Raw genomic sequence first — 22002 nt, 5'->3', positions numbered from 1 at the left:
GTTATACCCATCAATTGGTTCTTAATTTTGGTTTTTTAATATTTTGGGTCTGGATTTTCTACTTCCAGTTTACCCTACTCTTAGGTTTTCCCTAAGAGTGCTGCCTTCCAGGATCCTAACCCAAAACAGGATGGTGGTTTACCAGGATTCTCATCTTTGGGGACATTTGGATTCCAATTTGTCTCCCTTGTCCCACACAGCCCATTTTCTTCCACCAGTTCCCGATCAGCAAATGACCTCAAGGTAAAAGCAGTCCCACTGCTGACCTCAACTTTGTCTTTCTGCCCTTTCATGCTCTAACACCAATAATTCCTCACACTTGTACTAGTTCTTGATCTTTTAAAAAATATTTTTATTGATTTTGAGAGAGAGAGAAGGGAAAAGGGAAAATGGGGGGCTGGAGAGAGGGGGGGGCGGGGATACGATGCCTCCTGCACATCCCAGGGATCCAGCCTGCAACCGGGGCATGTACTCTGACTGGAAATTGAACTGACAACCTTTCAGTGCATGGGACGACTCTCAACTTACTGAGCCACACTGTCCAGGGCTTGATTTTTAAAAGCATTTGATCCAACGTTTTTAGTTGTCTTCAGCTTAGAAATTAGACAAATTAATTTAGTCAAACATTATTGATGGAGGAGCTCAATGATTAAATTAGATGTCTAGCCCAGTCATTTCTCCTGAACTCCAGTTCCACTAATCCAATGCCTATTGGACACTTCCATTTCGGTTTCTACAGGCACCTCAGACCTAACAAACTAAAATGGTTAACATCTCCCAAAAACCTGCTTCTTCAGCTTCTCAAAGATGGTTCAGTGTCACCTAGACTTCGGTTATTTGTATATTGTCTTCTCTTCCTGAAGTTTAATCGATTCTACTTACAAAAAATCTCCCTATACTTAAAAATGTATGCATTAAAAATTTAAGAGGGTAAAAAACAAGGAAAAAGAACTAAAAAAAAAAAAAAATTTTTTTAAGAGGATAGATCTCATGTCAGTGTTCTTTTACTTTTTTTTTTTTTTTTTTTGCTTAAAAGCTTGGGCTGACCTGGTCCTTACGGGCCCTGCTCTGAGGCTCCTGGGAGCTCAGTCCCCACTCCTGCTCTGACCCCATCTTCCCACAAACCTGGAGCCTGCTGCATTTGCCTGCCCGCTGCCCTGCTTGGCACCTACCCCACTGACCTTCCCCAGTATTTCCTCGAGGACTGTGGTCTGGGGGTTGGGGTGGGGCTCTCATGGTGACTTGTTTACAGCTGGGTGTGACTCAGTAAAGAGATTTTTTTTCAAAAAAAAAAAAGCTTGGGCTGGGTGTGGTGTCTGCCCTCTGATAGAGGGACAGACACAGAGCTCATGTCAGTGTTCTTAACATACACGAACACAAAAGATACAAGAGCTCTGGCCAGTGTGGCCCAGTTGGTTGGAGGGTTCCCCTGTGCACTGAAGGGTCTTGGGTTCAAGTCCCAGTTAGAGCACATACCCAGGTTGGGGGTTCGATCTCTGGTGGGGAGGCAACCAAATGATTTCTCTCTGTCTGTAAAATAAATTTTTTAAAAATCCTCAGGTGAGGATTAAAAAAAAAAAAAGGCACAAGGAAACTTTTGGAGGTGATAGATATATTTGTTACCTAGATATGGTGGCAATATTTTCACAAGTATATACATATGTCCATACTAATCTAATTGTATACATTAAATATATAGCTTATGGTGTATCAATTATACCTCAACAAAACTGTTTTTTAAAAACCTCCCTAGTAAGGAAGTTGAAGTAATGTTAAGCTATGTCCTTCAAGCAATTTTATATTGTCTATGAACTTTCTGTTCTGTGATCTCTACGACAGTTTGCCTGGTAGTGTATGTGGAGGCTAATATTTCATCAAGGAAACTTTCTACAGTCGCCAAACTTTTTAAAATAAATTTTTAAGTGGCTTGCTGTATCTCAATAAAAAATTGACACATTAAAACAAGACAAAACAAAAAACACCCTGCTGGGCTGGTGTGGCTCAGTGGTCGAGCATCAACCCAGGAATCAAGAGGCCACCAGTTTGATTCCCAGTCAGGACACATGCCCAGGCTGCAGGCTTGATCCCCAGTAGGGGGCGTGCAGGAGGCAACCAATCAATGATGTTTCTCTCTCATCAATGTTTCTATCTCTCTAAACCTCTTCCTTCCTCTTTTTCTAAAAAATCAATAAAAACATATTTTTAAAAAAATCACCCTGGTTAGTGTGGCTCAGTTGGTTGAGCTTCATCCAGTACACTGAAAGGTCGCTGGTTTCAGGTCACATGCCCAGGTTGTGGGTTCAGTAGCTGGTTGGGGTGCATGCGGGAAGCAACCAATCGATGTTTCTCTCTCTCTCCCTTCCTCTCTCTCTCTAAATCAATAAAAACATATAAAAAATTTTAAATCTCCCAACTACCTTTATAGTTTCTGTAGCTCCCCTTATGGGACCAAGACAAGCCTGTCACACAAAAGCTTGCATAAGTTGCCATCTGCTGCCCTTTCTTGCCTCTCCTCCTCATGCATTCCTACGTGTACGCACCTTACATCACAGGTCAGGATTGAAAACATAAACTCCTACTGCAGCCAGTAATGCCAATGAGTGAAAAGGGTGGAAAAGAGTCATCATGAACTAAACATCTCAAGGAGGTCATGGATACTGGTTGCAGCTGATTGATCATGGATAGATACAGGACATATATTATCAGCTCTCCAATATTTCAAGACAAGTCAGAACACCAAACATTCATGTGCCATCTACTGATTTTTTTAAAATTTATTTTAGAGAAAGAGGAAGGGAGAGGGAGAGAAAGAGGGAAACATCAATGTCAGAAAGAAACATCCAACAGTTACCTCCCGACCGGGGATTAAACCTGAAACCCAGGAATGGAACCTGAGACTCACCCTTCAGTGCCTGGGCAGACCCTACAAGCAAGTGAGTCACACCAGCGATGGCCCATTTTTTTAAGTTTGGGCTATTAAATAGACAGAGAGAAAATGCAGGCCAAACAAAATGGGCCTGCCATCCTAAGTTGGGCTACTGTTTGCTCTAACCATAGAAATATTCAAAATTCTCCTAAAATTCTTTCTATAGAAAACATACTTCAGTTTCTGCTCTCTCTACACAGAATACTTTTCTCATCCTTCTACCCTTGTTGAAATATTTCTCCTTGAAGTTTTTCCTGGTCCCAAGGCAGGCAGAAGAATAGTTTTCATCTGGACCTCTTCTTAATTTATCCATCTCTATATTGTAGTGCTTAACGATATTACGTTATGACTGTCTGTCCCAAATAGAGCTCTTGAGGTACAGGCTCTCTACGTACTTCTCTTTTTGCCCTTAGCATGTAGCTGGTGCCTAACCCTTGCTAGGTCCCCCGCAGCTGCTTGCAAGCCTTGGGTCCTGGCCTGGGCGCAGGGTTGGAGAGCTTGGTGGGCCAATACCGTCAATGACGCCTACTGACCACTAGAGGGCAGACTGATCCTACAGCGGTCCGGTCTAGCCGCCCAGCCGTCAAGTAAGGGCGCCCAAAGCTTCCCCTCCGCTGGTCACTTCCAACACTATTTCTCGCCGCCACCACGAAACCCATTTTAGCAATCCTTCTCAACACGACACACACAGTTACATTCCCGGAGCGGCCCGGAGGTCACCCCTCTTCCCTCTCCAACCACCCGCACGCTCCCTCCTCGGCCTAATAACCCTTTAGGAACTAAAGAGCTAATTCCGCCCTCCCACCTGCCCCTGTTCTCCGCCGATCCCTTTAACGGGGTGGAGGGGCGTCCTGGAGGGTCTGGGTCATCAGGACCCTGGGGTTCACCTACTTGGACGTCTTTTCCAGAAACCCCTCACTCCCAGACATACACATCGCACACGCACACCTTCTTCTCCTGCCGAGATCCCGGACCAGCACCTCCTTCCTCCCCAGGCGGAACCCGGGAGGAGGGGAGGGCAGAGGCCCCCGGGGGTCCCACACGCTTCTCTGTTCAGTCCTTCCGCGCGGCCGCCTCTCTGAGCCGGCGGGCGGGCGGGCGTTGGGGGGTCGAGGAGCCGGCAGAGGGTCCGGGGGACAGCGCTCAGGCTCTGGGCGCTGGCGAGCCCGCGGCTTGGGGGCGGGGAGGAAGGAGTTAAAGGTCCGGATTGGCTCGGCTGATACCGAGTCTGGGAGGGGAAGAGTCCGGGAGGGAGGGGTAGGAGCTTGGCTCGGGTCCTCCCCTGTCCCCCCCGGACAGCCGGAGACTTGGGCCAGCCGGACGCCTCTCCTGGCAGACTCGCTGGGGCCGCGCTCCCGCACGCACAGCGCGCACTCCCCTTCTTCCTCCCTCGTGCCATCTCCTACCTTCTCCCCTGACCCAGCGAGCGCTCCTTCTCTCTCTCTCTCTCTCTCTCTCTCTCTCTCTCTCTCTCTCTCTCTCTCTCTCACACACACACACACACACACACACACACACAACTAGCTCCCTCCGGCCCCCTCCGCTCGGGCTCCCCTTCTCGCGCCCACCTGCTCGCAGCGCCCTCCCCGCACCTCGCCGTCGCGGCTGTCCGGGTCCGCCCTCCCGCCCGCCCCGCACCCAGGGCGCTCCGCACCGTGACCGTGACTTAGCCGCTGGAGGGGACGGAGCTCCGCGGGGCAAGCGCCCCCGCCCGCTCCACCCCACTCCCGCCGGGGCGCGCCCTGAGCGCGAGGGGACCGCGGAGGCCATGGTGGGAGCCCCCGCCCGCCGCGGCGCCCGCTGAGGCCATGCCGCGCCCCGGGTGCCCCGCCGGCGCCCGCTCGCGCCTGTGGCTGCTCCCGCCGCTGCTGCTCCTGTGGCTCCGGGGCAGCCACGCGGGCAACTTGACGGTGGCCGTGGTGCTGCCGCTCGCCAACACCTCGTACCCGTGGTCCTGGGCGCGCGTGGGCCCGGCCGTGGAGCTGGCCCTGGCGCGGGTGCAGGCGCGGCCGGACTGGCTGCCCGGCTGGACGGTGCGCACGGTGCTGGGCAGCAGCGAGGACGCGCGGGGCGTCTGCTCCGACACCGCCGCGCCCCTGGCCGCCGTGGACCTCAAGTGGGAGCACGCGCCCGCCGCGTTCCTGGGCCCCGGCTGCGTGTACGCCGCCGCCCCGGTGGGGCGCTTCACCGCGCACTGGCGGGTGCCGCTGCTCACGGCCGGCGCCCCGGCGCTGGGCTTCGGGGCCAAGGACGAGTACGCGCTGACCACGCGCGCCGGGCCCAGCCACGCCAAGCTGGGCGACTTCGTGGCGGCGCTGCACCGACGGCTGGGCTGGGAGCGCCGGGCGCTCGTGCTCTACGCCTACCGGCCGGGCGACGACCAGCCCTGCTTCTTCGTCGTGGAGGGGCTGTACCTGCGGGTCCGCGACCGTCTCAACATCACGGTGGACCACCTGGAGTTCGCCGAGGGCGACCGCGACCACTACGCCAAGCTGCTGCGCACCGTGCAGCGCAAGGGCCGAGGTGAGAGGCGCACGGGGCCCAGAGCCCCTCGAACCCCCGGGAGGTTCCTGGACGTCCTCTGTTTCTTCCTCCTCCATCTCCTCCTCCTCCTCCTCCTCCTCCTCCTCCTCCTCCTCCTCCTCCTCCTCCTCCTCCTCCTCCTCCTCCTCCTCCTCCTCCTCCTCCTCCTCACGTTCCTCGTTCCTGTCTCAGCCTCCCCGGCCTTTTCCAGCTCTGAGTTCCCATTTCCTTCTCCTTTTCCACCCCTTCTCTTCCCGGTCCCGTGGCCCTCTGCCTTCCCACCTACCCCACTCCCCCACCGCCTTCCTGCCCTCCAGCTCCTAGCGAGTTCACGGCGGGAAGGGGTGCCTGCTGCCACCCTGACACGTAGTAGGTTCCTGGCTTAGTTCCCATCCCTTTTTTCTCGCCCATTTTCTCTCTTCCCAACAGCCTCGTTCCTTCCTCCATCTTCTCCTCCCATTGCTCCCACACACCAGCTCCTCTCCAGCCCCCTCTCCAGCTGGCCTTCCTCTCCTTCCCGCCTCCCCTCCTGACCGACCTGCCCCCACCTCTGCTCCTTTCTCCCTCCCACCTCCACCTCCTGCCCTTCTCCATCTTCCTCCCGCCACAGCCTGTACCGAGGCAGGAGGTCCACCCAACTACCACAGGGTCTCTGAGCGGCCCCCTGGGTGCCCCAGCTTCCCTACCTGGAGTCTCCCCGTCCCCAACACCTGGGCTTTTCTCTCTGACCCCCCCCCCCCCCCCCAGTCATCTACATCTGCAGCTCCCCGGATGCCTTCAGAACCCTGATGCTTCTGGCCCTGGAAGCTGGCCTCAGTGGGGAGGACTATGCTTTCTTCCACCTGGATCTCTTTGGGCAAAGCCTGCAAGGTGCACAGGGCCTCGGTTCGCGCAGGCCCTGGGAGCGCGGGGATGGGCAGGATGTCAGTGCCCATCGGGCCTTTCAGGTGAGTGCCAGGGGGTGGGACTCTCAACTGGTGACACGTAGTTTCTGGGCACTGGGTCCTGCATTATCTGAAATGATTCTAGAAAGGAAGTTCTTTCTTTCTTTTTAAAATATACTTTATTGATTTCAGAGAGGAAGGGGGAGAGAGACAGAAACATCAGTGATGAGAGAGAGTCATTGGCCAGCTGCCTCCTGCACGCCCCCTACTGGGGATTGAGCCCACAACCTGGGCATGTGCCCTGACCCGGAATCAAACCTGGGAGACTTCAGTGGGCAGGCCCACGCTCTATCCCAGTGGTTCTCAGCCTGTGGGTCGCGACCCCTTTGGGGGTCGAACGACCCTTTCACAGGAGTCGCCTAAGACCATCCTGCATATCAGATATTTACATTAGATTTATAACAGCAGCAACATTACAGTTATGAAGTAGCAACGAAAATAATTTTATGGTTGGGTCACAACATGAGGAACTGTATTTAAAGGGCCAGAAGGTTGAGAACCACTGCTCTATCCACTGAGCCAAACCGGCCAGGGCAGAAAAGGAATTCTTGATGCTCACAGGGAGTTAGGTGACGAAGGGCAGGGGCCTGGGCCCAGAGGTATGTGGAGGGACAGAGGGTTCAGAGCCGGAGGATAAAAGGACGTGTGCATAGGCTTGAGGTGGAAGGATGTTCAAGTCCCGCAGACTCACTGGACTGGGAGAAGCCATCCCTTTGGGTCCCCTGCTTTGGAGCAGTCAGCACCTCACCCAGGATATGGGGTCCAGTTTGACGTTAAGCTGAGCAGAGATGCAGCTCTGGGAGGTGGGCCCCAGGCTACTGGGAAGGTGGGTCAGCTCCCAGCTCACCCCTCTCCACTGACCCCTTCCTCAGGCTGCCAAAATCATTACATACAAAGAGCCAGATAACCCTGAGTACGCGGAATTCCTGCAGCAGCTGAAGCACTTGGCTCATGAGCAGTTCAACTTCACCCTGGAGGACGGCCTGGTAGGATGGGGCCCTGGGACCCTCCACTGTGGACCTCCAGCCTCCACTCCATGGCCCCCTGCCAGTCTCCACCCTGTCCTCTCAGCCATCCCAGGATTCCCAGGCTTCCCCTTCTTTCCCTGCCCCTTGTTTCTGTATCTCTGGGGGTTGGGAGGTGGCACTGACCAGTTCAACCTCCGAATCTCAGGTCCTCACAGTCAAAGGGAAGTGATCTGTCCTGCCCCACCTGCCCAGCGGGATGCAAAGCGGTGGTCTATGCAGAGGCATCTTATCAATAGCGAAACCTTGCTGTCCTGTGCGGATGTTTTCTCCCATCTCCTTCCCAGCTCCCAGCACTCCCTGTGCCTCCCCCCAGCACCCACTGTGTGCCCTCCACATCCCACCCAGTGAGGCTCCGCTGTCCCCGCAGGTGAACACCATCCCGGCGTCCTTCCATGACGGGCTCCTGCTCTTCGTCCAGGCGGTGACAGAGACCCTGGCCCATGGGGGAGCCGTCACCGACGGGGAGGGCATCACCCAGCGGATGTGGAACCGGAGCTTCCAAGGTCAGGGCCCGGAGGTGGCGAGAACGGCCTGCCTGGGACTGCGCTGGGCGGGAGGCCGGGGGGAGCCTCTAGTCCTGTGGCACGGCAGTCCCTCGCCCCCGCCAGTCTCCCACAGCTTCCTGTAGGCCCTCCTGCCCTCCTGCCCTCTCCCGAGCTCCATCAAGAAATCCTTCTGAGTATCCAGCGCCAATCAGTCCTGTGGCTGAAGCGTCTGATCCTTTTATTATCATTCCATATGTGTGTGTGTGTGTGTGTGTGTGTGTGTGTTTGGAGGGCAAGGCAGAGACAATCAAGGGATCAGATGAGGTGTGTGTGCGGGGGGGGGGGGGGGGGTCCCTGAACTTTCTTCCACTCCCTCAAAACACAGCCATCTTCCTCCACGCCCCCAGGTGTGACAGGACACCTGAAAATCGACAGCAATGGAGACCGAGAGACTGACTTCTCCCTCTGGGATATGGATCCTGAAACTAGTGCCTTTCGGGTAAGGCTGTGCCCGGAGAAGACAATGCCAACTGAGAAAGACACCTCACCCCTCTTCTCCCGGCCTCACCCGCCCCCCCCCCCCCCCCCCCCCCCAGCCCTGGCAGGGCATCTGTCTACTCTGAAGTTACCTACTATGCTTGTCACTGATGGAGAGCCCTGGATTAAAGCTCTAGTTGGGAGGATCAACCAGAATGATAGGGACTCACAGGCATTACCCTTGGGGAACCCCATGTCTGAGGAGGGAGCACAGCCCTGCCCTCAGGAAGTCCAGTGTCTCCTAAGGTAACAGAACCCCTCCCACAGAGATGGGCAGCTCAGAGCCAAGGTGAACACACACTGTGTTCGTTATTCCACTCTAATGGCCTGGGGCACGGGTATGGGGTCTCTGTCACTCACAGTAGGGGTTTGATACAGGGTTGACATCCCAGTTAAAGGGCCTGGAAGCGGGGATGGGGTAGGTGGGAGGCAGGACTACCCCACAGGACAGCAGGTCTTGCCCGCTCACCGTGCCTGCCCCCCCTCCCTCCTCCCATAGGTCGTCCTGAACTACAACGGGACTTCCCAGGAGCTGGTGGCGGTGGCAGGGCGCACACTGCACTGGCCCCTAGGATACCCGCCTCCTGACATCCCCAAGTGTGGCTTTGACAACGAGGACCCCGCCTGCAACCAAGGTGCCTGCCCCTTGCCATCCAGGCCTCCATTCTGAGACACTGCTCCCCTCCCCCCACACTGAGAGTTTTCTGGAAAGACTCCTGCCTTTTCCTTCCTTCATCCACCATCCGAGTGCACTGGCTGACCGTTAGAAGGCACTCCTCCTGCTGTCTAACCGAACTCTTTCTTGCTGCAACTCGGACTCTCTCCCACAGCCCACTTTTCCACGCTGGAGGTGCTGGCGCTGGTAGGCAGCCTCTCTCTGCTCAGCATCCTGATCGTCTCCATCTTCATATACAGGTGAGCCTTGGGGTGAGGGTGGTGAGTGAGGCTGGGAGACCCGGAGAACCAGCCAGACTCGGGGGAGGCGGCAAGGGTGCAGAGGGAAGGCAGGAAGGGTGCGGGCACAACGGGAAGGCCGCTGGAGAAAAGAGACTAAAAAGCCTTAGGACACAAGGAAGAAAGGAGGAAACGGGTAGGAGTGCCCAGGGAGAGGGAGGTGATCCCAGACAGCAGGGGGGTGGGGGATGGAGTGGCCTCATAAAGGCCTGGATCTTGGCCCAGGAGCCGGTTTGTCCCCCCTGCTCTTGCTGACGGGATGGGAAGCAGTGGTTCGGACCCTTTGGGATCGGGCCCCTGCTAGCAGGGCAGGGCTGATGAGCCCTGTGCCTGCCTTCCAGTGGAGCTGAAACGGAAGCTGGGGAGAAGTTAAGGATAGAGGGAGGGGAGAAAATCGGTGCTGGCTGATCACGTACTGTGTAGAGACCCTCCCACACAACATCTCTTTTCATTCTTTTTTTTTTTTTTAAATATATTTTATTGATTTTTTACAGAGAGGAAGGAGAGGAATAGAGAGTTAGAAACATTGATGAGAGAGAAACATCTACCAGCTGCCTCCTGCACACTCCCCACTGGGTATGCGCCCGCAACCAAGGCACATGCCCTTGACGGGAATCGAACCTGGGACCCTTGAGTCCGCAGGCCGATGCTCTATCCACTGAGCCAAACCGGTCAGGGCTCTTTTCATTCTTATAACAATGCTTTAGAAACAAATATCGAGGTTCCCCGTTTCCAAATGAGGACATTTGGACATGAAGACGTGAGACTCAAAGAAATACAGTGACTGCCCAAGTTCCCGGTGAGGCAGAAATTCACCCACGCCTCCCGGCTTTCAGCCTAGGGGCCGTCCTGAGACCTGCCTCCCAGAGCAGTGGGGCTGCTGTCGGCGAGGCTCAGGCAGTGGTGCCAGGGCTCTGGGAAGGGGCTGTGGGTCAGAGCCTCCCCACGCGGGGTCAGGGGCTCAGAGGCCAGTGTCATGCCTCAGGAAGATGCAGCTGGAGAAGGAACTGGCCTCAGAGCTGTGGCGGGTGCGTTGGGAGGACTTGCAGCCCAGTAGCCTGGAGAGGCACCTCCGGAGTGCGGGCAGCCGGCTGACCTTGAGTGGGGTAAGAACGCTGGTATTGGGGGGCACTTGAGGGACAGCTGGGGATGGGGTGGGGGGAGGGCAGTGCCTGATGGGTCAGGGAGAGAGCAGGGTTCTAACCCCAGCTGTCTTCACTGTGTGACCTTGGGCAGGTCATGGCCCCTCTCTGAGACGCTCAGATAATGGTTACATCTAAGAGCCTCCTATAGAGGCTTCTTCAAAGGTTGGAGATAGTATATGTGACAGTACATTAAAGGGGAAAAGCAAGTGAGGGGCGGGTGTCATGATGTGGAAGGAGGCAGGGAAGACCAAGCTCAAGCTATTAGTAGGGAGAGCGGGGCCCATGGTGGGGCCCATGGGCTGACCGTCCCTCCTGCTCTCCCTCCCTTCAGAGAGGCTCCAATTACGGCTCCCTCCTCACCACAGAGGGCCAGTTCCAGGTCTTTGCCAAGACGGTGTATTATAAGGTGGGCCTGGGGCCTGGGGCCTGGGGCAGGCTGCTCTCTGACAGGACAGGGAGGGCCCGGGAGGCATGGTGGGCTGTGAGGAGCAGCTGCAGGTCCCAGGGCATTTGGGAACTCCCATCTCCTCACAGTGACAGTCTCCATTCCTTGCCCAGGGCAACCTCGTGGCTGTGAAAAGTGTGAACCGTAAACGCATTGAGCTGACAAGAAAAGTCCTGTTTGAGCTGAAGCATGTAATGTAGGGGAGTGAGGCAGTGGCCTGGGGGAGCATCCCAGGGGGACAGGGGAGGTTGGCCAACAGCACTGCTTATGGAGGGACCTCAGGGTCGTCTGTAGCCCTGGGACGGGTCCTTGCATGTTGCCCGTGGGAGGAGGGCGTCATGGATGGGGAAAGGACACCTGGACATGTCCTGGAGGAAGGTCCTGGGGGGGGGGGGCCCTACTTGATGCCCTGGGCGGGTGGAGGGCTTGGGAGGCAGAGGGAGTAGGGAGCAGATTTGGAGGGATGGTGGGCCACAGAACATGGGTGGGAATCACCAGGGAAGGTCCTAGAATGTCTGGAGAATGAATACAGAGTTAAGAAGAGTGAGTGGTCCTTGAGGGTGGGGGACAACTTGAGGAGTGAGGTCTCTGTCAGGCTCCTGACGCTGGCTCCCACCTGCAGATGCGGGATATACAGAATGACCACCTGACCAGGTTTGTGGGTGCCTGCACCGATCCCCCCAACATCTGTATCCTCACTGAGTACTGCCCCCGTGGAAGCTTGCAGGTGAGGGGACCAAGGGGAGTCAGGAAACCTGGGTCTAGCCCTGGCTCTAGCCCCAGGCAGGCCCCTCTCTCTTTCTGACCTTTATTTGCCCCATCTGTAAAATGGGAGCGGGTGGGTGTCGGGGAAGGGCAGTGGCACCAAAGTAAATACAAAGTTTGTCCTGTTCTGCCACTTGACGGCAGTAGGGCCCCTGCACTCCTCTTCGGGGGAGTCTGCAGGGCACAGGGCTGACTCTCACTGCCCAGTAGGACATTCTGGAAAATGAGAGCATCACCCTGGACTGGATGTTCCGGTACTCTCTCACCAATGACATCGTCAAGGTAGGTCCAGGAGAGCCCATTGGACGTGGGGGAGGCGTGCTTCTCTGGCCAGGGTTGTAAGTCCCACTCATACCCCAGACCCCTGCCTCCCCGTTCTCCAGGGCATGCAGTTCCTGCACAGTGGGGCCATCTGCTCCCACGGGAACCTCAAGTCATCCAACTGTGTGGTAGACGGTCGATTTGTGCTCAAGATCACTGACTATGGGCTCGAGAGCTTCAGGGACCCAGAGCCTGACCAAGGACACACCCTCTACGCCAGTGAGCTCAGACCCACGCTGTCCCCAATCCTGACTGAAGGCCAGCCCAGCAGGGAGGCTGTGCCTGGTCTCGGATGGGCCTGAGCACGCACGCCTCTCCTGACTCTTGCTCAGCTCATTCACCAGTAGAACGAGGAGTCCGACGAAGTGGTCTCCAGGCCTCGTCTAGCTCTAGCACTCGTTTGGTGTCTCCAGATCCATCCCAGACCAACCTTCTAGCTCTAGCCTTGTTTCCCTTTAGCTTTGGGCCCTTCACCCTGTGACTCCTGCCCTCTGACCCGCAGAAAAGCTGTGGACAGCCCCCGAGCTCCTGCGAATGGCCTCACCCCCCGTCCGGGGCTCCCAAGCCGGTGACATCTACAGCTTTGGGATCATCCTTCAGGAGATTGCCCTGAGAAGCGGCGTATTCCACGTGGAAGGGTTGGACCTCAGCCCCAAAGGTAAGAGGACATGCCGTCCCCTAGCCCTGCCTCAGTCTCAACTTACCTCAGCCCCAGAGAGAGACGCCTGGAAATGCCACCACATCTTCCTCCTGCAAAGCCCAGCCACCACCCGTTGCTCCATTGTTGCCCGTGACCCTGAGGCATGACTGCCCCAAGCCCGGGTCCTGGCCTTCCCCACCCCATCTCTCAACAGGCCCTTGGCTGGCCCAGCCACTGAGCCCCTTTCTCCCCACCACACAGAGATCATCGAGCGGGTGACTCGGGGTGAGCAGCCCCCGTTCCGGCCCTCCCTGGACCTGCAGAGTCACCTGGAGGAACTGGGGCACCTGATGCAGAGGTGCTGGGCTGAAGACCCGCAGGAGCGGCCGCCCTTCCAGCAGATCCGCACGATGCTGAGGAAGTTCAACAGGTCGCTGGCCTTAGGCCTGGAGCACCCGCAGCCTCCTCTGTCCAACCCCCCCCCCACACACGATATACCCCCCACTTAAGTCTCATCCCTGCCTGGCTCAGTTAGAGCATCGTCCCAAGGTTGTGGGTTTTGATCCCCAGTCGGGGCACATACAAGAATGGACCAATGAACGTATAAATAAGTGTAACAACAAATTCTCTCTCCACCCCCCCCCCCAATTCCTCTCTCTCTTTAAAATAACAAAGTCTCATCCCTGCAGTAGCTACTGCAGCACCACAGCCTCACAGCCCCCCCCCCCCCCCCCGCCACCGTGTGAATACCGAATGACCCAGATGTCCCCACAGTTCCCCACCTCTCATCCCCCCTCCTCCTACAACACCCCTCCCCACACCCCTCCTGCCCAGCCCCCAGGGCCCCTAATCTTCCCTGGTGTGCAGAGTACACAGGACCCCTCCCCTGCATGGGAGCTCCCGCCCCATCCTGTGAACTCCTTTGCCCAGGGCGCCACCCTGGGGCCCAGTGCCTCCAGATGCACCTCGGAGCCTGTGTGCCCTCCTGCTGCGTTCTCAGTCCATCCGAGTCCCTTCCCACCTCCTCTGCCGCCTTCTAACTCACTGTTCCAACAAAATAGCTGTGCCCGAAGCTTCATACTTGACCCTGGCATCTCAAAGATGACCCCAACGTACCTCCTACCCTTTCCCCCTGCCCTCCCATCCGGCGGTGCCCCTCACCCCCAGCCTTCTCCAGTGTCCCCACTGCCGTTGGGAGGTGGGTTGGGAGCCTGGGTCCGGTGGAGGCCTGGGGTGGGCGCACTCTCACCCCTGCCTGCTGCTCCCCGCCCCCAGAGAGAACAGCAGCAACATCCTGGACAACCTGCTGTCCCGCATGGAGCAGTACGCCAACAACCTGGAGGAGCTGGTGGAGGAGCGGACCCAGGCCTACCTGGAGGAGAAGCGGAAGGCCGAGGCCCTGCTCTACCAGATCCTGCCTCAGTGAGTGCCCGTGCCGGCGACGTGCCCTGCCACCCCGGTGCCAGCCCCACCTCACCCTCTGATCCCTGACCCCTCAGCTCAGTGGCTGAGCAGCTGAAGCGCGGCGAGACCGTGGAGGCCGAAGCCTTTGACAGCGTGACTATCTACTTCAGTGACATTGTGGGTTTCACAGCCCTGTCCGCCGAGAGCACACCCATGCAGGTGAGTCAGGGAGCGGCCACGAGTGAAGGCCAAGCAGGTATGCTTGGTCCACCATCGCCATCCCGTAGGCCTGCCTTCTGGCTCCGCCTTGCACCCAAGCCCAGGTGGAGCCCTACTGTTCCTTTCCAGGTGGTGACGCTGCTCAATGACCTGTACACGTGCTTCGATGCCGTCATAGACAACTTCGATGTGTACAAGGTGAGAGTGTGAGTGTGGATGGGAAGGGACAGGCAGAGTCAGACAGAGGTGACGGGAAGGAGGAAATAGAATCTTTGAGAGGAGACCAAGGTACATGGGGAGAAAGAGTATCCATCTCAAGGAGACCCAGGGGCAGGCAGAGAAACCGCGCGGGGCGGGGGATGGAGGGATGGCGGATGAGGAAAGCCAGCGCCTGGCCTGGCGGGTGGGAGTCCAGAATGATAGTACACGAGGGGGTGGGGGCGGCCCAGGGAAGGGAACGTTCCAGCCTTCAGGTGCTGCACCCTCTCCCGCCCTCGCAGGTGGAGACGATCGGCGACGCCTACATGGTGGTGTCGGGGCTCCCGGTGCGGAACGGGCGGCTGCACGCCTGCGAGGTGGCCCGCATGGCCCTGGCGCTGCTGGACGCCGTGCGCTCCTTCCACATCCGCCACCGGCCCCAGGAGCAGCTGCGCTTGCGCATCGGCATCCACACCGGTGAGGCCCCCAAGGCGCGGGAGGGGGCTTCCGAAGGCGGAGCTGCGGGGATGAGGCTCATTCCTCTGGCCTGAGATGCACCTCCTGTCTCTCTCGGAGCGCCCGAGCTCCGCCCTGTGGCCGCCCTCCATGCTCCGCCCTCCCTCCCCTCCCCCAACACTCTCCGACCCCCTCGCTGACGGGCTTCCTCCCTCCAGGACCCGTGTGTGCGGGTGTGGTGGGGTTGAAGATGCCCCGTTACTGTCTCTTTGGGGACACAGTCAACACGGCCTCAAGAATGGAGTCTAATGGGGAAGGTATGGTGGCCCCCTAAAGGGGATGGGAGGGCAGGGTAGCTGGAGCCCAGGAAAGTCCCCTGGACCGCTTGTGCCTGTCCTATTCCTGCCCCAGCTCCCAGCCCTCTCTCCTCCCAGCCTCCTGCCCCTAAGAGTTCAACCTGGGCAGATCACCTTGCATCTAATCAGACTCAGATCCTAGCTGCCCTGCCTTTCCAAATGTTTGGAAAGTCTTTCCAGGCCATTGCTCACCAGTCCCCAGCAGGAATCCCGCCTTTAGAAACCCTCTGCTCCCCGTGGGCGTGGTCAGGCACGCTCAGAGCTGCCCTCTGGGGTGGGGAGCTCCGCTCTACACCTGACCCAGCTGGGTATGGATTTGCTACACCATTGTGAGTCTCCGTGCTCCTCACCTGTAAAAATGAGAATAAATACCTGCCTCACTAGAGTTATATGAGGAAGCCGTAATACATGCGGAGCACATAACCGTCATTCAACTTTTCTGAGCTGTGGCTGTTTATCTGTAAAAAATGATGCCTGTCTCGGGTTGTAGAAAACCTAGCACAGCCCTGACACAGTAGGTACCTAATAAACGCTTGCTCCCACCACTTCCTGTGGTCCTGCTTCCTGTTGATCTTCTGCCTTCCTGCTGTATGCAACACAGTTTAACCCAGTGAACATGTATGGAGCAATCTGTGAGAGCCGGGCCCTGGGATACGAAGACCCAGACCCACAGTTGGCTGGAGCATCCGTGTGGACCCCATCCAAGCCTCATGGCGGAAGAAGGGCTACTTGGGGCCAAATGGGGCTCTGGTCCAGCAGATGTTCCCTGGGCACGGTGCTTGGGGCTGTCCGGGGAGGAGAGAGCCTCTCACTGAGATCCAGTCCTCAAGGAGCACATCCTCAGAAATGGTTAAACAGCAAAACAAGGCCACTGTGATGCAGACCCCAGGGGTGGTGGGAGCGAGTTCAGAGGGAGATGGATAGAGAAGGGGTGTGGGGATACCCGGTCAGTAGTCAGGAGGCCGAGGTCTGACCGCAGCAGCCTGGGAAGATCTCCTCTAGGCCTCAGTGACCCCAGCGGGAAAACGAGGGTGGTGAGGTAGATAACTGACAGCAGTCGCTGATGGAGTGCGTCCCATGTGCCAGATTCTGTCCCCTTTTTGAAGGTTAAAGTTAATCCTCACAGCGGGGCTTTGAGATGGGCACTGTCCCTGTCAGCACGCTACGGATTAGGAGAATGAAGCCCAGAGAGTTCGTATGACTTCCCCAAGCAAGCACTCACTCCGGCATTCAGACTAGGCAGAGCCGGATCCAAACTCTGAGGACCTGACCATTGTGCTAGACTGTCTGGAGTAGACTCTAGACTCAAGCCTGGTGATGCGCGAGGGTGCTGTCCAATAGAACCTGCTGCAGTGATGAAAATGTTCTCTAATCTAAGCTGTCGGACACGGGAGTCTTTGTCACAGGGGGCTATTGATCGCTTGAAATGTGGTCTTGCAACTGAGGCACTGAATTTGTACCTGTATTGAGTTTTAATTAATTTAAGTGTAAAGGATGGATAGATCACACAGCTCTCAGGTGCCAGCAGAGAGGCCAGTGTGGTCAGACACCCCATGGAGAGGGTGGGACTCTGATTAGGAAGCTTCCCAGACCAGAAAGAAGGAGAGAGCATCTTTCTACCCCCACAGTCCCTGATTTCCCCTGGTCCCTTCTCTTGCATCCCTCACCTTCCCTTCTCCTTATCCTCCTCAGCCCTGAAGATCCACTTGTCCTCGGAGACCAAGGCTGTCCTGGAGGAGTTTGGTGGTTTCGAGCTGGAGCTTCGAGGGGATGTAGAAATGAAGGTAGAGAAGGAAGCCCCTATGGTCACCATTCCTTGGGGTCCCAGAGGGGGCTGCCCTCCCTCAAGCCCCTTCTCAAGCAGCCACTTCCACTCCCATCATTTGGCAAATGGGCTTGCCACTCCCCATCCCAACCCCCTCTTCTATTTCCCTCCAGGGCAAAGGCAAAGTTCGGACCTACTGGCTGCTGGGGGAGCGGGGGAACAGCACCCGAGGCTGACCCGCCTTCCCTCCTGGCCTCCCACACCTCCCTTCCTGCGCCAGAGGTGACAGCGAGGGTCCAGGCCTCACCCTCACCCACCGCAGCCCCACTGTTGCCAGAGGATCAAGAGAAGGGATTTGAACAACTCAGGTGTGCTCACTGCAGTGGAGACCCCACATACCACCTCTGAAAGAGGACCGGTGTCGGGGGAGAGAACTCGGAGCTCACAGAACCAGAACAAAGCCCACCGACACGCCCAGAGGGACCCACACCCCTTATCCACCCCGACTCGGGCCAAGCTGGGGTGTGGATTCCTGGATCCTCCTGCCCCTCCTGTGCCCTCCTCCCTCCACCTGGCTACACTGTGACTTCTATGGGGAAGGGAAGAGCCATCTTAGGGGGAATAGCAAAAGGTTTTAGAGGTGAATCTGGGATGGGGGGAGGGAGTCCACAACTGCCACAAACACCCCCTATCTCCCACCACCCACCACTGGATACAGTGTGCAAGGGAGAGGCAAGGTATGGAGGGGCTGCCGGCCTGTATGCCTTGCTTCTCAACTGGGAGTGGAGACCATTAAAATCGTTATCCTAGTGACAGTGTCTCTTCTTGAGGGAGAGGGTTGCCAGAAAACACAGCCATGTTCTCCACCCTCTGTCAGGTGAGACATGCTTCTCAAGCTGGGAACAGCCTACGCATTGCCCAGGCAGTGCATGCATCACTCTTGATCCCAGGAACCATTTCCACCCTAAGAGTTCTTGAGCTTTTGTTTCTGTGGGCTTATCTACTGATACCTACTGTACTATAAATGAAAACAAGCCCTATTAACTCATTTAAAATAACTATAATAAACCCATCACATGTTAGTAACTTTTTCCTGCTTTATCAAGCACATTCTTAGAGAAACTGGCAGCCCTGGCCGGTGTTTCTCAGTGGTTAGAGCATCAGCCCAGGCACCGAAGAGTCGAGGTCCCTGTCAAGGGCATGTTTCCTCAGGTGAGGAGTAACAAAAAAGAAGAGAGAGAGGGAGAAACTGTTTGTTTTTTAACTGGCAATAGGTGAAAATGAAGATTTCAGTGACTAGTTTGGTGCTACTGCCTTGATTTATGCTAAGATACCAGCAGTTTCTCTCTCTCTCTCTCTCTCTCTCTCTCTCTCTCTCACACACACACACACACACGCATTGCTTTTTCACACTCAGCTCAAATAACACAGTCCATAAGGCAAATCATGTACTAGTAGGAGCATGAAAATCAGAAACAGGAAAAGGAGTGAGGACTGAATGGAGAGCTCTCACATCTTTTGCCCCAGGAGGCCTGGGGAGCACAGAAAAAGGGATGGGGTGGGAACATATGGATCCCTTTTTAATTCCATTGAGGTTTCGGGATTGTCCGCATGTCCCTCCATTCCCATGCCAGTGTAGACAACTGTGACTGATAGTTTGCAAAATGACTCTCCGCTGGGCTAAGGGCCCTCCTTGTCCCAGCTCCAGCAGCTCACCCCACCCCCTTCCTGAGAGGCAGGCAGGCAGGAATGCAGATGAGGGGGGAGAGGTGGCTACAGCTTCACCTCCCCCAAGGGGAAAGAAAGTGCCAGACATTTCTTCAGTACCATCCATCAAGTGCAGACAGGCCCTTCCTCCCACCTCCCCTCCCCAAGCCTCTTCCTGGAGCCCACACCCAGTGGGACCTGGAAGTAGGGGTGGGCAGCCTGGAGGTCTGCCTTCAGGGCAGTGCTCCCCGATACACAAGTGGTGGTCTGGGATGTGACCTTGTCCAGTGACCTTAATGTTCTGTGCTCCCTACCCACCCTTTTGGGCTTCAGTCAGCTTTGATTTATTGGGAGAGGCAGCTTGCATGGTCAAGTCCTCACCCTCTGCTGGAAGGCCTAACAGAAGGATGGTTGCCCTGGTAACCACAGCATACTCAACTTCCTATGGGCCCTGGTGACCATCTCGTCTCTCCTGCCCCAGTCGCCCCTCCCAAGGGTAGTAGACAACCCTAGAGCAGAGTGGATCTGCCAAGGAGGACTAGGGCCTGAGATGTTGGGCATGGGGGCTGGGTATCTAAAGAGACTGGGCTTTGGGGAGGGGAGCGGGGAGCCCAATGACTGAGGAACTCCGGGAAGACAATTCTAGGAAATTGCCCGTCAGATCCTTCCGGGGTAGCCTGGCTCTGCTGCTGACGCTGGAGGGAGGGCCTGGGTGGGCGTCAGGAGAGGCCCTGGGAGTGGATGATCTCTGCAGCTCGGGAACTTTCACTGCGACCGAGAAGATTTCCTTCCGAAGGAAGGTCCCTGAAGCCAGGAAGAACTGGGAAAGCCATTACCGAGAGGTGGGGGGTCCGACGTTAGAGAGCGTCTCTCCTCCAAGTCCGGGAGTCAGATCTGTGCCAGGAACCGCCGCCCACGGGAGGGGCAGTCTGGCCTGGCAGTTTCCCCGGCTGGCCCGCAGAGTAGGGCTGGGAGGGCCGAGTGGGCAACAGGGTTTCCCTGGAGTACAATAAGAATAACAACAGTAATCCTTGGCATTCAATTGTGCCTTGGAGTTGACAAAGGCTTTCACATACGTTAGCTTATCTGTCCATGTGACACTCTGGGAGGGGGGGCGCAGGCCGTGCAGCTGGGGATAGGAGGGCCCAGCTGAAGTCCAGCTGTGGGTAGGAGGGCCCACGGTAGACTGTGTGCAAAGGGAACCCTAGCCCAACCAGCTCTGCACCAGACCAGGGCCTGGGAAAAAGTAGAGTTGACAAGATAAATACTCTCTTTCCCACCCCCTCCTTCTCTATGTCCAAGAGCTTGGGTAATATATCATAGCAGTACATTAAGAAGTAATTTTTTAAACTTTTAAAAAATGTGTTTTTTATTGATTTGAGAGCGAGAGGAAGGGAGGCATGAGAGAGCAATATTGATTGAAAGAGAAACATTGATCAGTTGCCTGTTATAGGCACCGGGACTGACCATCCAACCCGAGTCTTGGGCATGTGCCCTGACCAGGAATCAAACTGGCGACCTTTTGCAGCAAGGGACGATGCTCAACCAACGGAGCCACTCCAGCCAGGGCAAGTAATACTTTAAAAATATATATGTTTATTAAAAAAATGATTTCTACCTTGCTGGACAGATCCGTGGAATCTAATTAGCAGCAGAGGCCAGTTTTGCAGCCTGGAAGTCGTTTTTAATTAAATTGCAGGAGCTGTAAAAATATAAAAACAAATAAATTAACCATAAAAAAATACCTAATGCTGTCCAGGAAGACTTAATCTCATTGAGTTGGAAGGCAAGCAGGGTTACAGGCGAGGTGTTTACCACCAAGATGAAGGAGTTAGGATGCTGATGAATTTGGTGACGCATCAAGCAGAGGCAAAGATGCTGAGGAGGAGGAGACCAAGGAAGACAAGAGGCGGTGGGCAGGAACACGTTTGACCGTAGTGCGAATCCCAGGTTTAGTGAGGGGGTCCAGGGAGGAAAAATCCCACCCACTCAGTTCCCTATTACATGCATTGCATCATTGAGTGAGTGGCTGGGCTGGTTGTCCTTTAAGAACCTTTCCATCGCAAAGATTCCATAATCAAGTACATCTGTTAAACGCCTGAACTTGATGCAACTATCTCACTATTATTCTCTGCTTTTGGCTTTCAAATGTAGACTTCAGGAGGAGAGGGGTGGAAGAGATTAACCAAAGAACTTGTATCCCTATAATCATAATCCATGGACACAGACAATAGTGCAGGGGGAGGGGGAGGGGAGACAGATGCAGGGTGGAGGGGGTCAATGGGTGGAAATAGGGGACATCTGTAATACTTTCAACAATAAAGCTAATTTAAAACAAAACAACAACAAAAAACAAATGTGGACTGCACACGGCATACTTTGCCTGCTGATATGTCCCATGATCAGGTCAGCCCACAAAACTCCCAGCAGGGTAGAATACCGCATAGATCTCGGCGTTTGGAATTAGAGCAATTTCAAACATCTCTGAAGTGAGAGGCAGTATGATGTTGGATAAGAAGAGGCTAACTATGGAGACAGCCTGCCTGGATTCAAATCCCAGCTTTGCCCCTCATAATCCATGTAATCTTGGGCAAATTTCTCAACTCTGCTAAGTCTCAGCTTTCTGCTCTGAAACACGGGAACGATCTGAAGACCTATCTCGTAGGGTCGCTTTGAAGATTACATGAGTTAATTCTCCCCAATGCAAGCTTAGGATGCTGACTGGCAAGTGGTGAGAACTAGATAAGTGTTTGCTTGTTTATTGAGTCCACATCATGCAAACCATGATGCTACATGTAAGAAGTCCCTGCTGTCCACAGAAGAGCAGGAAGTGAAACGCAGCACACAATTAGAACCCTCAGTGAGAGGTACTGGTAAGATCTAAAAATCTTAGAAGAGAAAGTAGAAGTTGTGCAGTCCAGCTGCCTATCCAGGCCCAACATCTTTCTTAAAATATCTGTGAATTCTTCCATGTTCTATTGGAAAACTTTCAGGAACTTGGAACTCAAACCAATCTATTTTTGAACAGCTGTAACTAGAATATCTTCCTGACATAAGAAGATGGAGAGATTTCAATCATTAGAATTCCTTTTGAAGGAATCCTTTTGTTTATGGACAAGGGGGCTTGCCGCTTTAACTGCCATCTAAGAAAGGTGTGTCTTTGTTTTGCTGATGTTGGAACTGA

General features: G+C 55.4%; 1 protein-coding gene across 2 annotated transcripts; it reads left to right on the top strand.

Annotated features, from left to right (window-relative positions):
* Positions 1–4182: 4182 nt before the first annotated feature.
* Positions 4183–17924, top strand: NPR1 (natriuretic peptide receptor 1). Of its 2 annotated transcripts, XM_036343905.1 has the most exons (22): positions 4185–5449; positions 6197–6396; positions 7266–7379; positions 7789–7924; positions 8314–8405; positions 8943–9078; positions 9274–9358; positions 10383–10503; positions 10874–10948; positions 11101–11178; positions 11610–11714; positions 11963–12034; positions 12136–12292; positions 12576–12731; positions 12975–13143; positions 13989–14135; positions 14213–14336; positions 14466–14534; positions 14837–15011; positions 15209–15307; positions 17039–17130; positions 17285–17924. In XM_036343905.1, exons 1-22 carry the CDS (start codon positions 4735–4737, stop codon positions 17345–17347), a joined length of 3180 nt encoding a protein of 1059 aa, XP_036199798.1. In that variant the 5' UTR covers positions 4185–4734; the 3' UTR covers positions 17348–17924. The 2 variants fall into 2 exon arrangements, with proteins under 2 accessions (XP_036199799.1, XP_036199798.1); XM_036343906.1 differs by lacking the exon at positions 15209–15307 and having other exon boundaries at positions 4183–5449.
* The last annotated feature ends 4078 nt before the right edge of the window (positions 17925–22002 follow it).

Source organism: Myotis myotis, unplaced genomic scaffold (assembly GCF_014108235.1).
Source record: "Myotis myotis isolate mMyoMyo1 unplaced genomic scaffold, mMyoMyo1.p scaffold_m19_p_18, whole genome shotgun sequence".
Lineage (NCBI taxonomy): Eukaryota > Metazoa > Chordata > Mammalia > Chiroptera > Vespertilionidae > Myotis > Myotis myotis.
Note: the sequence above shows the minus strand (reverse complement) of the source record. Positions and strands in the feature narration are given on the sequence as shown.

What these genes read in the sequence shown, in the direction of transcription:
- NPR1 (XM_036343905.1), top strand. Translation starts at nt 4,735, where the DNA reads ATGCCGCGCCCCGGGTGCCCCGCCGGCGCCCGCTCGCGCCTGTGGCTG. An exon ending in TCACCCTGGAGGACGGCCTG is followed by an intron (nt 7,380 to 7,788) that starts GTAGGATGGGGC and finishes CTGTCCCCGCAG; the next exon opens with GTGAACACCATCCCGGCGTC. An exon ending in TCACCAATGACATCGTCAAG is followed by an intron (nt 12,035 to 12,135) that starts GTAGGTCCAGGA and finishes CCCGTTCTCCAG; the next exon opens with GGCATGCAGTTCCTGCACAG.